Source organism: Acanthaster planci, linkage group LG10 (assembly GCF_054643075.1).
Source record: "Acanthaster planci isolate LZ-2023a linkage group LG10, COTS_SCS, whole genome shotgun sequence".
NCBI lineage: Eukaryota > Metazoa > Echinodermata > Asteroidea > Valvatida > Acanthasteridae > Acanthaster > Acanthaster planci.
The window spans coordinates 11,391,068-11,406,292 of NC_141786.1; the positions used below are offsets into that span (position 1 = coordinate 11,391,068).

At 41.1% G+C, this 15,225-nt stretch overlaps 2 protein-coding genes and 1 pseudogene across 3 annotated transcripts in view; all 3 read left to right on the forward strand.

The window, feature by feature from the left end:
- The first annotated feature begins 385 nt into the window (after positions 1-385).
- Positions 386-3,607, forward strand: LOC147797755 (uncharacterized; annotated as a pseudogene).
- A 5,717-nt stretch (positions 3,608-9,324) lies between these two features.
- On the forward strand, positions 9,325-12,321 carry LOC147797756 (uncharacterized). The gene has a single exon (XM_087142486.1). The coding sequence runs from the start codon at positions 9,325-9,327 to the stop codon at positions 12,319-12,321; it is 2,997 nt and encodes a 998-aa protein (XP_086998612.1).
- The window catches only part of LOC147797757 (uncharacterized), a 103,073-nt gene continuing 100,109 nt past the window's right edge, over positions 12,262-15,225 (forward strand). For both annotated transcript variants that reach the window (XR_015426679.1, XM_087142179.1), the window contains exons 1-2: positions 12,262-12,581; positions 13,185-13,460. The gene's annotated coding sequence lies outside the window, so the exon portion shown is untranslated. The remainder of the gene's footprint in view (positions 12,582-13,184; positions 13,461-15,225) is intronic.

Below are 15,225 nucleotides of genomic sequence, written 5' to 3' on the forward strand. Positions count from 1 at the left end.
CCCCCAAAGGTGTTTACTGTTTGCATTTTCGAGTGGCAACTGAATTGGCCTATGGGTGCAATCGGAGGAACTTAAACACGACAAAACGGGGGTTTGAAATTCATCTTATGCTAACAAAAAGCAATTCACGATGAAAAGCGTGCACTGGGCCTGTAAGGTTCAATGATCGTGTTTAGCATGTCGGCTGACCAGTACTGTATACTATGGTGAGACTAAATGAATGTATCAGAAAACTGAATTTGCTTCCAGACATGCCAGCTTTACGCAAGGGCACAAAAGTTTTGTTGTCACGTTTTCGAAATGAGAGGATTGACCCATGTATTGATGTAGCCCCACGCAAGGTCTTTCCAAAAAAAATAAATGAATGCCCCACTATGGTCTTTCAAAAAGGGAAGAATTTCAGAGTAAGGAGTTGGGAATAATGATCATTTCTGGAGCACACTGTCTGACTATTTCATCATTGTTTCATAATGCCAGTTTGTGAATTGCAACCTCGGGTACGCAACCACTGTACGTAAAAACTTTTTTACCCACGTCCGCCTGGAAGTCGTCCAGAAGGTTTTAATTAAGAATCACGGGACTACTGTCTTAATCATTGAGCTTTACGACGTCAAATAATTTCATCAGAGTCATAAAATGAGTTTGCTGTGAATTCAATATAGGTTACTCGGGCAATGGCTTATTACAAGACCTGGCGCAGATGTCGGGCTGAAGTCCTTACTCTAGCTGCAAACAGTAGTGGTGATGAGGACAACCAGCCCATCTTTACAGCATCCCAATACCCCAGTGGAGATGAACACGAAGATTTTAACGATGCTTTACCACAGCCAGTACAGGCAAACAGTTCTGATAATAGAAGTGGTGACTCTTCAACAACGCTAGAATCTGATTTAGACTCAGATTTGGAAGATTACATGTATGACTCGTCAGGAGAGTCTGATATCGAAATAGATACAAACGACACACCCACATTAGATGAAAAAACTCCGAAAATGGGCAACTGAAAATAATCTCACTCGTGCATGTGTAAATGGACTGCTTGTAATTTTAAGGCATGAAGGACTCAGGCTTCCAAAAGATGCACGCACACTTCTCAAAACGCCAAGAAATGTTGTTGTTGCGGAGAAATGCGGAGGAGAATATGCTTATTATGGAGTGGAAACACACATAACTAAAACTTTGGTAAAGCAAGAGAACTTTGTTGAGGAAAGGAACTTGATATCTCTAAAGATCAACATTGATGGAATACCATTGTACAAGTCATCGAAAGACCAATTTTGGCCCATACTTGCATCATTTGGCAATTTTCATCCAGGTGTTGTTGCGCTGTTCCGTGGCAAAACCAAGCCAGAACCTGTCGAGCATTTCCTACAAGATTTCATTCATGAATATTCAACTCTTGTTGATGAAGGCATCACTTATGATGATAAAAAGTTTGCGGTACATGTCGAGGCTTTCATGTGTGACGCCCCTGCGAGATCATTTTTGAAATGCACGAAAGGGCATTCTGGATACCATGCCTGTGAAAGATGTACAGTGAAAGGGGCCCATGTTGGTGGAAGAATCACCTATGACACAGTTGAAGAAACTGCTTCAAGGACTAATGACCAGTTCCTTGAAATGGCCTATTCACCAGATCACCAACTTCAACGATCACCGTTGATTGAGATAGGATTCCCATGTGTAACGTCCTTCGTGCTGGATTACATGCACCTGGTATGCCTTGGGGTCGTTCGAAGAATCTTGATTTACTTGAAAAAGGGACCCCGGAAATGCAAACTGTCCCAACAGCTTCTGAACAGAATATCAGAAAAGTTGTCTTTTCTCAACGGACAACTACCCTCGGAGTTCGCAAGGCAACCTCGCTCACTGGACGATTTAGAACGATGGACAGCCACAGAATTCCGCCAATTTGTTTTGTATACCGGTCCTCTTGTGTTAAACGGAATTGTAGATGACAATTTGTACGTACATTTTCTCACTCTCACAGTTGCCATTTCTATCTGTTTGGATACTCATCATGATAAGCGAAATGAGTATCTTCCCTATGCTCGACAGTTGCTAAACTACTTTGTTGAAAACTGCCAACACATCTATGGGCCTACATTCAACGTCTACAATGTGCACAGTCTGACCCACTTGTGTGAGGATGTTGATCATTTCCAGTGCTCCCTTAACGAACTGTCTGCATTTCCATTTGAGAGCAAATTGAACATTGTCAAAAAACTAGTGAGAAATGCACACAATCCTATTGCACAGGCCACAAAACGAATGATGGAATCAGAAGAAGCTGGGGCAGATAAAGCAGTTCATCGAAACCACCTACACATTTCTGTCAAGAGAAAGGACAGCTGTTTTTTGTTAAGAACAGAACAATTTGCTTTCGTTAAAGAAAAACGCAATGATGGACACTGGGTTTGTGATATCACAAGAAAACGACATCTACAAAATTTGTTTACCCGGCCTTGTCAGTCCATGCTGTTTAACATTGCATTCATTACAAACGATAACATCGGGAATTGTAGGACACAGATTCTTCATGAAGATGAACTGTACCACAAGGGCATTTGTCTGGAATACAATAATGGTTTTGTGTTGATGCCAATGCTGCATGGTCAAGAAAGACGATAACATGTTGCACTGTAAGAATGTTTCTATAAATTTGATTCATTTTACTGAAGTTAATACATATTTTATTTAAAAGTGTTCTTGCCTAACACTCACATAAGATCCTGGGGAACCTCATACAACGTACACATGGGGATGTACTTGTAGGTCCCAATTTTTTTCTTGTTTTCATGAAGGTGGAAACAAGACATGCTTTGTGAAATGTGAATTTGACGTTCAGTCGACAATATGGATCATTTAAAGTTTCATTTAATTTTTTTGGGGGGGTGTCCCTGTAATGTCAGTGTTTGTTTTGGAGCAGTCCAATTTTTTTCATCTGAATTACCATACATGCATACATCAACTACCATACATGTAGGGATGATTTATGTTTTTCAGGATGTATTCAAGAGCAGTTTGGAGGGAGGAAAAGAGAGAGGAGGAAGGCACGGTCCCGTCCAACTGGATCAGAAACCGCATGTTGTTTTGGCCGCCAGGTCCGAATGCTATCAAGGCATATGAATCGCGACAAGAGCCCCGTGACAACTGGCGACAGTTTCCCCTGGTTAAACTTAAGCTTTCCGCAGGTAGGCCTATGCATCCTTTAATGTACAAGTATGATCAGTTCTGTGCTATTGACAAAATACAGATTTGGGGTTTGGCAAGTGCCTGCAGTTAAGCATAACAGGTAATTACCGGAATGTACATGTTTGACGAAAATGATAATATTTTTCAACTCTACATGTACATGTACCTTCCTGGGGTGTTTGCAAAATCATAAAGATTTTTTTCGGGAAATTGTAAATAAACTTTACACTGCTGTCATACAAAGGTTTCTTGCTTGTAGCAATTATGTGACAAACCAAAGTGTGAATGTTTATTGTAAAATTTGCATGAACCCTTATTTATATTCTCCCGGATATTCTAAATGTGTTTCTGCTGTTCTTGTTAAGATGACCCCAAAACATGTGACAGTTATGATGACACAACAACAGCTGAGGACAGTGAAGAAGAAACTGAAGAAAAACGATCCAGAAAGAGGAAGACATTTGGGGAAGACTTTGAAACCGGTAATAATTAATACAAAAACAACTCATATTCTGTAGGCTACAAATGGCGGGCATTACTCAACTTTCTCAAAAATATATGTTGCGGCACACAACAAAAAAATTACTGCACACACTGTAGTGTGTGCAGATACATGCATTCAAATCACAAGACCTTAGTTAAAGCTCATTATCCACAAAAGTATCTTCTTTGCAGATGTGTTTCCTGAAAATGAGGAGCAAAACGTGGTTAAAGTGAGTGGTGGCTCCCCTCAAGGTAAGTTACCCAAATACATACAATTCTGTACATTTATTACACTACTTTAATATTCCACAAGAACCCTACTAATTTCAACAATCTAAATCCAAACCAGTCCCTGTGCATAAATTAGTCTTGCTTCTACTTACTGTTCCACTCAATCATTAAAAATTGATATCAACTATCATAATTTTTCTGCGTGAGATGACGTAGTTTTACCAGAAATTAACCCATGAAAACTTCAATGGATTATGTCCCTCACTGGACACAACTAGGCAAGACCATATCGTTCTGTACTCAAAAGTGTAACAAGTCACGAACGATGAAGTGTTATCTAGTACAATTTGATAGTGCCATAACTCCGTCAACACATTTTGTTTGTAATGTACATACACACATGTGCAGTAAACTTCAATATTGTCTAGGCAAATGTGTGGGTGAATGGTTTGCAAAGCATGGAATCAATATATTTTTGAGTTCTGTAAAACTACAAAAACTCAAACTTTGAAATGAAGACAATTGCAATAAGGTTTTTTTTGTCTACAGATCCCTTCAGTTTGTCCTCTGAACCAAAGAAATACAGACTGACTGTCTCACCTGGATCAACTTCACATCCCAACTCCACCTTGGGCACAGGATCAACGGGATCGATCTCATCTTGCGAATCGCCCAGATCAGTTACACCTCCCAACTCACCTGCGTCCACCTCATCTGTTGGTTCACTCATGTCCATCTCATCTCCTTCCTCCCCTGCATCTACTTCAACTCCCATCACCTTGTTTGGCGGGTTGTCCTCTAAACATGGTGATAAGCTGCCAATATCTGGCAGCAGCAAGCCATCGTCGCCAAACTCTGGCAACAGCAAGCTCTCATCGTCAAAGCCTGTTAGCCGCAAACCAACATCGTTGAAGTCTGTCAGTGGCAAGCCATCGTCGCCCAAGTCCAAAAGCAGCAAAATGTCACTGGCGTCAAAGTCTTACAATGCCAAGTTGTCGTCACCTTGTGGCAGCGGGAAGCTAACATCATTGAGAAAGTCTCGCAGCTGCAATTTTTCAGTGTCATCAAGACCCGCCAGCGGCAAATCAGTGTCTTCAAAATCTGCCCATGACAAGTCATCACCGAAACCTGGCAGTGGCAGTTTGTCCTCCGAGTCTTGCAGTGCTTCTTTTCCCATGTCTGACGCAAGTAGGTTTAATTTCATTATGTTACTGAATACAAAGTCCGCCAATATATCTTATGTTAGTTTAAAATAAAATTAAGAACAATTATGGACACGTATTAGCTGTTCAGGAGTAGCTCGAAGAGCACATTGAACAGTGTTGTAGATGTTTACATATAGTTTCCACCTGCTTGTTCAAAGGATTTCAAAGGAGGGTTTTACATCAGCTTGTCGAGGTGAAAGAACTTCTAAGTAAACTACTGCGCCAATCTGAAGGTTGTATGTTAGGAGATGAAGAGAAAATCGCCCAGGACCCTGTCAAGACAAAAGAGGAGTTTCTGGATCTTGAGAAGAAACTCCTGGATGTCACCTACCGCTCTGCTTTGGTATGAATCTGAATGACAGTTTTTATAGTGATCATATTTTTATTATGTTAATCCATAGCAAGTGTGGCTCCAATAACTTTTCCTCATTCTGTATAATGCATTTTTCTATATCATATATCCTAGAATTACATGATAACAACGTTTACACGTAAAGGAGAGCAACAAAATGTCCATGTACAGGACTTGGCTTGTCATTAACACAGTTTATCTGCATGTGCTTCCTACCCTCCACATTTACTCATCAACTGTGCTTTAGCAAACATATACGTTATCATCCAAAAGGGATGTAGTATATCATATGGTTCTTCTGTCACATTATTTTGTATTCAATTTAGCCTTTGACTTTAAAATTAAGCAGCATTGTGATTGTCCTATTTACTTAGTTTTTTTCTCAACTTTTTCTCTTTTAGGTTGCTTACTGTAGACGAGTTGGTGGAAGTGACATGAGGGATATGGTTCGGAATGTGTTGAACAGGTCAGTAAATGTAACTACCTGTACATGTATGTCTATATTTGCTTTTCTGTAAAAGGTAAAATAAGTTGTGCAGGTTATGTCAGGGGTTTGTGACCAAAGGACAAATCTGTGTCAGGTCCATTGCTCAACAACAGGACATAGTTTATGCGAATTGATACATATTTGCAGTCACTTTTGGTATTCCCTATGAAGTCAAAAAGACAAAATCAATACACCTTAAGTTTTGAAAGATTTTTAAACTAATTTATCATGTGCCATATATGTATCTATTACTAACTTTCTTCGTGCATTGAAACACATGGTCCTGTTTCTATCTTTTGGAGACACTTGTGGCAACAGTACGGCTAAGCCAAGGTGCACATATACCCATTGTGGTAGAGACAGTGAAAAATGACTGGTTTGCTGCCACTAATTGTCTTCAGAGTTTCGTATTATTGATTGTTTTGCAGGATGATGGCCCCTTCCCTTCAGAGTGAGTTCAACATGAAGGGACTGAACAAGAGTAAGATGGCATTTGGAAAAACTGCATTATGTGCAGTAATCGAAGGTAAAAAAAGTAATATATATGTATTGTTCAAGCACAGCTAGAAAAGCTACTAACAGATCAATCAATTGACCTTGTTATTATTTTAGCAGTACTAAAGTTGTTTTGCGCAGTAACAATTAGTTGTTGCTATTAGGATACATTCATTGGCAGTATGTGATGCAATACACAATATTGGCCACTCAACGAAAGATTTTAGAGACACTTGGTGGCAAAAAAATTTCTTTTTTATCTACAGTAAAGGACCAGTTTATTTGCTGCCACCAAAGTCCTTACAGTTTTCTCCGAAAATAAGTTGTCATTTTCTTCTTGTGTAACATTTGCAGAAAGCGTCGTTGCTTCACACAATACAACGGTGTCTGAAGTAAGACAGCGGATTGCCAAGTACTTGAAGTACTCTTATCAGAGACTTTGCAAGAGCTCTGCATAATTCAACAGGCATGCACACAGGCATTGAGTCTTATTGGGTCTTATATTGCAAGTAAAATAGATGTGTGTATATGTACATTGTTTCCTCGGCTTTATTTTGTCAGGTTTATGAAGGTAGACTGCAGCCAATCTAGTGAATCATATAACCTGTTTCCTGGCTGTTTACTTTCGGAGATTTTTACGAAGTAACAAACTAGCAAGTCTGATTGTTTTTTTTGGGGGGAGGGGCATGGGTAAAATATTTTTCGGCATTGCAAATGACCAGATCGTTGTTGGGGCTGTTCAAAGGAAGGTCTGTTTTCCAAAAGCTTTGACAAACCACTTTGTGAGACAAAATTTTCTCAAAAACGTGTTCCATTTTTCCATTTTATTTTAAAATTCTAAGCCAACTCGATTTGAATTTTGCTATTAGTACATGTTCAAGCATGCAACTTTTCATCAACTGATGTCTGTTTTTCTACCTCTCATAAATGCCATTACATGTACATCTAAAACGTATTTTACTAAGTCTTACCTGGTTGGAAATGTTTTGTTTTGCCAAATATTCGGTTTTGGCTTATTGTAGTATTTGTGTGATTAATATTTCCCATTCTTGCCTTGTCCGTAAACGTACAATTTTAAACCTTTGAACTGCACTGTTACAAATTTTTCTGTACATTAACAGAGAATTTTATGCCAATTGCGATTACAAATGTCATGCTAATGTACAGAGGCTCATTTTGTACATGAACAAATTTTTACCTGTGGATTCATGAAGACGTTGCCTTCTGACTAAAAGCAACGGAGACGATGTTCAAAGAGGTTTCTTACTAGGTTGAGGTTGGGTACCTACGCGTTTCGTCGATGATGACATTGGCGCGTTTGGTTTCTTTTTATGTGCTAAGACACATTTCCTCCCCTGATTGATGCGCTAGGATCACAGTTGCAGCAAGACTGATCTATAATGGCACGCAGCTTGCTTATGTGCATCGCTTTTTCTTTCCAATTTGGTCACAGTTGGCGGGATGGCAGGTTGAAACCATATTTATTTTAGCAATTCTTACTTTTTGGCACACAAGGTGACTCAGAATAAAATTCTCCACAAAAACATTACCTTTTACTCGCACTAGTAAGAAACACGAGCAAAATGGCAAAATATATATCACCTTTACGAAAGTGGTTTTGGGCACCAAAGACAATATGCAAATATATGTTAATTGATGTTACACAGGTAAATTGTACATTATGCGGCTAAGTGTACATGTACCTAGTTTCATTTTCACGTTGATTGTGCTGGGGCAATTGCAATGGTGCGTCCAAAGCCATTGAATATAACAGAAATATTGGTACATAATATTTGGGTAGACTTTCGTTTTCAGTAAAGTGTGCTAACGGGTTATTTGTAAAGAACGAATGTTAGATAAATAAAAAAATCATAATTCGTTGTAATCAGTCGCTCTTGTCAAAATTTATTTTACAGCCAGGCAGCGTGTTAAGTCATGTGAACGTCTTTTTATCGTAAGTAAGTTTGAAAAACAAAAAAAATTTGACTCGTCCAATGCAGACGTCTTTTTTCCTTGATATTTCAAGGATAAAAGACGTCTTAATGCCGACGTCTTTTACTGCTCAATATGCTGACGTCTTTTACTAGTCTCAATGTTGACGTCGTTTACTAGTCGCAATGTCAACGTCTTTTACTAGTCGCAATGTTGACGTCTTTTACTAGTCACAATGCTGACGTCTTTTACTAGTCACGATGCTGACGTCTTTTACTAGTCACAATGCTGACGTCTTTTACTAGTCATAATGTTGACGTCTTCTACTAGTCGCAATACTGACGTCTTTTACTAGTCGCTACGTTGACGTCTTTTACTAGTCGCAATGTTGACGTCTTTTACTCGCCAAAACGCTGACGTCTTTTTCCAGTCAGACCACTGACGTCGTTTACTTGTCAGGGTGCTGACGTCTTTTGGCTTTGCATATACGACTCAAAAAAGACATTAATAAGACGTCAATATTAGACGTCTTTAAGACGTCATAACGACGTCTCGTGCCCATGATCGGCTGCTTCAGCAGGTTCAGAGGTTTTGGGAGGTAGACTTTGGTGGGTCTATCATGGACACCAAGCGAGGCAAGAGCTATTATGGAAGATTCAGTAAAGTTGGTTGATGGCCACTATGAGATAGGTCTGCCATGAAGAGGCGAGAATGTCAAGTTGCCAGACAACAGGGCTCTTGCTGAGACGAGACTTGGCTCCCTCAAGAAGCGCCTGCAGAAGGATGGAGAGCTGTGTCAGCAATACAAGGAGACCATTAATGGTTACATCCAGAAAGGGTATGCTAGGCCGGTGACAGAAGATGTACCAAATGCTGAGATGGGGAAAAGGTGGTATTTGCCTCATTACCCGGTGTTTCATCCTCAGAAGCCTGGCAAAATGAGGATGGTATTTGACTGCACTGCAAGATTCAAGGGTACATCACTCAACGATAATCTCCTGCAGGGCCCAGATTTCACCAACAGCCTAGTTGGTGTGCTTACACGGTTCCGTCAGGAGACTGTTGCATTGGTAGCTGACATAGAGGCTATGTTTCATCAAGTGCGGGTGCCTCCGAGAGACTGCAATGCTTTACGATTCCTTTGGTGGCCAGATCATGACTTGTCAAAGGATCCCACTGACTTTCAGATGCGGGTTCACTTGTTTGGAGCCACGTCGTCTCCCAGTTGTGCAGGGTTTGCCCTGAGGAAAACAGCCAAGGACTATGGTGCTGTTCATGGAGAGGTTGCTACCAGAGCAGTACATGACAACTTCTATGTTGATGACCTTCTGGTGTCGGTGAGCAACGCAGAAGCCGGCATTAATCTTGCCTGTCAGCTCATCGATCTGCTGAACAAGGGTGGATTTAGACTCAGGAAATGGCTCAGCAATAGCCGAGAGGTTCTGACAGCTATCCCAGCTGATGAAAGGGCACCGTCTGTGTTTGATCTGGATTTGGATCACTTGCCCTATGGGCGTACTCTTGGCATACACTGGAATGCAGAGGCTGACACCTTTCAGTTCATGACCACTCTGAAGGATAGGCCTACTACCAGAAGGGGTATCTTGTCGACTGTGAGCTCACTGTTTGATCCTTTGGGTTTTCTAGCCCCATTTATCCTAACAGCCAAGATATTGCTTCAGGATGTCTGCAGTGGGGGGCTAGGATGGGATGAAAGGGTTGAGGAGCATCACTGGTTAGACGATTTGCCGAAATTGGAGGCTCTTACCATTGACAGATGTCTGAAGCCAAGAGGGGTAGACCAAGTAGAAGTCAGTCAGTTACACTTCTTTTCAGATGCCTCCGAACGTGGGTATGCAGCTGCATCCTATTTGAGGACAGTTGATGATTCAGGAAAGATCAACTGCTCTTTCATTGTTGGGAAGGCAAGGCTGTGTCCCAAGAAGTCCACATCCATACCACGATTGGAGTTGACAGCGGCTGTTCTCTCTGTTCAGCTGAGCAAGATGGTGCAAGACGAGCTTAGATTGCCCATTACCGATGTCGTTTTCTGGACTGACTCGACTTCAGTTCTGCAATACATACGGAATGAAAGTAGACGCTTCCGTACCTTTGTGGCAAATCGGGTTGCAAGGATCCAAGATGCAACTAAGGAGTCCCAGTGGCGGTATGTAGATTCCGAATCCAACCCGGCAGATGAAGGGTCAAGGGGGTGTGGTGCTGATACGATGATTACAGATGGCCGATGGCTAAAAGGGCCACAGTTTCTCCTGATGAGCGAGGAAAATTGGCCCATTCCTCCTGTTGTCCTGCTGGGCACAGCACCAGATCCTGACATCTTGCCAGTAAACGATGGTCTTGAAGGGGATCCCGAAGTCAAGAGAGTGGTGACACAGACAACCTTAGGTCAGGGAAAGTCAAAGATTGATGATCTCTTGGCCAAGTATTCGTCATGGAATCGACTGAAGAGAGGAGTTGCTTGGCTTTTGGGGTTTGTCCACAACCTGCACCTACGCTGCAAGGGGAAAGGAAAGGATGAAGTCCTGAAGCAGGGAACTCTGACTCTTGAAGAGTGCAAGACTGCAGAGAGACAAATCATACGGTACATGCAGCAACAAGAATTTTCCGAAGAGATAGAAGCTCTTCTCTCACAAAGCCAAACCAGTGTGTCCAACGGAAGGAAGGCCAGAAGACGAGTTTCTTCATTTCAGAAGCTTAATCCTGTCTTGATGGATGGCATCTTACGAGTAGGTGGCCGCCTTCGAAATGCACCAATCGACGAGGAGATGAAACATCCAATTATTCTTCCCAGTAATCACAAGGTCACAGATCTCATCATCATACACCATCACTTACAGGTTGGTCACTCTGGTGTCGGAATGACATGGTCGTCGTTGAGGGAGAAGTTCTGGGTCGTTAGAGGTGATGCAACTGTTAGACGTATCATTGGCAACTGTTTCGAGTGCAAGAGGAGAAATGCTCCATTAAGAAAGCAGTTCATGGCTGACTTACCGGCAGCTAGAGTAACACCAGATGATCCACCGTTTACATCAGTAGGTGTCGACTACTTTGGTCCTATCTTAGTTAAGCAGGGCCGAAGTCATGTTAAGCGGTACGGGAGTATTTTCACATGTTTGTCGATGCGTGCAGTTCACCTCGAAGTAGCCCATTCTCTCGATACCGACAGTTTCATCAACGCCTATCGCCGATTTATAGCAAGAAGAGGCAGGCCAAAGATCATCATGAGTGACAATGGGACGAACTTCATTGGGGGAGAACGAGAACTACGTGAGAGTCTTGATGATCTAAATCAGCGAAAGATAGGCGACTTTCTGTTGCAACAGGGTATCAAGTGGCAATTTAACCCTCCAACGGCAAGCCATATGGGTGGCGTATGGGAGAGAATGATACGGTCCGTGCGCAAGATATTGAAATGTCTGCTAAAAGAGCAAGTTGTGACGGATGAAGTTTTGGTAACCTTGATGGCAGAAGTAGAAGCGATTCTTAATGCAAGACCGCTCACCCCACTGAGCTTCGATCCAGGTGAAGACGAACCTCTGACACCGAATCATTTGCTGCTGTTGAGAAGTAGTCCCAGTTTGCCTCCCGGTATGTTCCAGAAGGAGGATTCATATGGTCGTCGACGTTGGCGTCAGGCTCAGTATCTCGCAGATCAATTTTGGAGACGCTGGGTGCACGAATACCTACCTATGCTGCAACTTCGTCAAAAGTGGACCCAACGAGAGCAGAATCTTCAAGTTGGAGATCTAGTCCTGGTAGCGGATGAGAATCTATCTCGTGGGCGTTGGCCTTTGGGAAGGATCAGTCGCACCTATCCAGATCACGAGGGCAATGTTCGACAGGTGGATGCCAAGACCGGTACCAGCGAGCTGAAACGACCTATCACCGAACTGTGTCTTGTGGAGAGTGCCAAGAACTAGTCGACAACACTTGGGCTGCGACAGGACGTTATACAAATTTGGAAATGAACATCCTTTAAGCTGATTCATTTGGGGCTGGGAATATAACGTCTGCATAGTTGCCGACCGAGAAACTTTTGTGTCTCATAAAATTGTAGGGCGCCCTCATTCTATTTTTTGGGTTTAGGTCAAGGTTCACACATGACATGTAATTTCCGAACGCAAGTAACGTAAAACCCCAGAAACTTACGCTAATAATTGCCCCAGACTCTACACAATCGGTATGTATTTGGTCTAAATTGTTATTAGATGTAAATTATAAGCATTAAGGAGTTAAACGAAGTAAACTTGGGCCATTCTAAAGGGTTTAAAGGTGAAAATCTGGGAGGATTTGGGGGCATAAACTTGGGCTTATTTTAATCATTCGCCGGGATACCAGTTATTATGTACATTTTATAGAGGGTTCAAGCAGACGTTTTAAGTTAAAATCTTGGACCACGCTATTTCTCATTTATTATTCATTGTTATTTGTTGTTTTTGGTTTCTAGTGAACCGCTACTATACCGCTACTATACCGCAACCGTATACCGTCGTAACCACAGTCACAACAGCAAGGCTAGACTTACCACACACGGCTACATGTGCACAGTTATTTTATACTATAAAGGCTGTATAGGCCTAAGCAAATAAGGAGCCACATGTAAAGGTTTGAGAGTGAATAAAGTCAGCGAGTTCAGATTGAGTTTGGACATATTTCCCATGTACTAAGCTACACTCAGTTCGATTCAACTTTTTTCAAATAACTGTCACTTTGATCAAACACCATTATCAATCCCTCTTTTATCCATCCATAACAATTTGTCATGTTTTCTTGTTCTACCCAGTTCACAACCCAAGCTGTCTAAACAACCGTGGCTACAGCCACCTCTGCTTCTACTTTTCTCCCAGCATCACCTGCTCTTGTGCAATTGGCTATGAGCATCTAACAGACTAACAAACCAGCATGATACCTGAGGCCTTCTTTTTGTTCCTGCTGGTCAGCAGTATCTGACTAATTTCCATTGAAACCAATCACAGTGACTGGGTCGAAGTGCATATAAGTAGGAGCCTGGTCTCAACTATAAGAGGATATTCATGTACAGAACTGCAAGGATACAAAGGTACGTGTGACTTTCTTTATGCAAAAAAAAATCACAACCAGATAATACAGCTCAACTATATTGTACATATAACATGTCTTGCTGCAATTTTTCTGTGTTTATAATCTAATAGCTTTCTGCCTCTAATCAAACTTTGATTTCCACTGTATCGCATCACATTTTGCTGTGCGATATCTACACTTTTTCTAAAATGAATTACACAACTCACAGGGCTTCATGATGTAATTTGCTTGAAATGACAGTTCGGTTTACACACATATATGTACAGTTCTCGTATGTTCACCCATCACCATCGGTGTATCAATTTAGTAAATACATGGGATTGTATGGGGTGGCGCATGACAGGGTTACAGTGTACACATATATGTAGCCATAATCAGGTCCTGCGACTGCGGCTTTGAATTTTGATCAAAAGAGGCAGTAGTGAAGAACCTTGACCAGTGTTTGATACTTGTGCATACCCTAGGCTCAAATGAAGATGCTGCACCTCATGTTGTCAATATACATGTATTAATAGAGTGCAGCATTAACGTATGACAAACACAGTATGTACATTATGACTCGTTTTTACTACAAATCCAATAAACAGGATAAGAACTTTCCTTGCAAGATAGTAAATGTTGTTATGACAAAAGTAGATCCCCCCGGTTAACTGTTGCCACCAGTACATGTACATGTGCATGTACACTGTTCATGTATCTACAACTCTATAAGACACAAAACCCATCTGTATTGGAACCTTTTCAGAAACCCAACCGAAAGCAACAAATCTATTTATACTCTATATAGAAATAAACCTTATTCCCTGATCAAGGTTGCTAAGAAAGACTATCTTCACAACATGTTTCACAATGTCGCTGGTAATATTCAGGGAACCCAGAAAATGATTAATTCCTTACTGAAAGGACACAAACAATGTGAAACATTACCAAGGTGTTTAATAATTACTTTGCCAATATTGGAAGTAAACTTTTCAGCGACCTTCCACCTGCTAGGGCAGGAACAAACCATATACAAAATCAATCTCGATAATGCACACAATTGTACATTATGATCACTACAATAGCTTCTCACATCCAGGAGTATCTCCAGCCATGATTTAGCTATATTAATTAAGAAACAAACAATACTCATTGCCCTATTAAGAATTTCTTTTCCTTTTAAATTGTGTAATAAATTATTTACATTTTAAATCATTTTTCATTTGAATCTGCTTGAAACAAGCCTCCATTATGCAATTTTTCTTATTTACGTGTAAAACCGAGGAAATTCCCTGTTACTTTTCGAGAATTGTGCATTCAAATATTTAAAGCCCGAAAATAATGTTTGAATACTCGTTAATCGATTGAATATTCGGGTATTTGGATATTTGGCAACAGCTTCACCACCTGCCATCATGAAACTCAAACTTGCTGTTTTTCACACTTACATGTATTACACAGAAAGGATGTTGCTGAAGCAAATTCCTTCTGGGAAGGCCCCTGGTTGGGATGATCTGACTCCCTTAGGCGAGGAAAGCACTTGCTAAGCCTTTGCTACATTTTCAAAATGTTTGAAAATTTTATTTATCAGAGGTTAATATCTTTCATCAATATACATGGCATTCGTCATCAAGTGACAAGTCGCGTGATGTACATGTACATCAAGGTGACGCAGATCCAAATTTTTAATAGATTTTTCATCTTGGAATTCAGTAGCTCACAAAATACACAAACAGTCAGTTGCCGTGTCACGAGCAGGCCCTGTTTGACTGCTGTTTCTTGTC

Bases quoted from the DNA above. Each gene is read 5' to 3' on its own strand.
- LOC147797756 (XM_087142486.1), top strand. From the start codon at position 9,325: ATGGTATTTGACTGCACTGCAAGATTCAAGGGTACATCACTCAACGAT.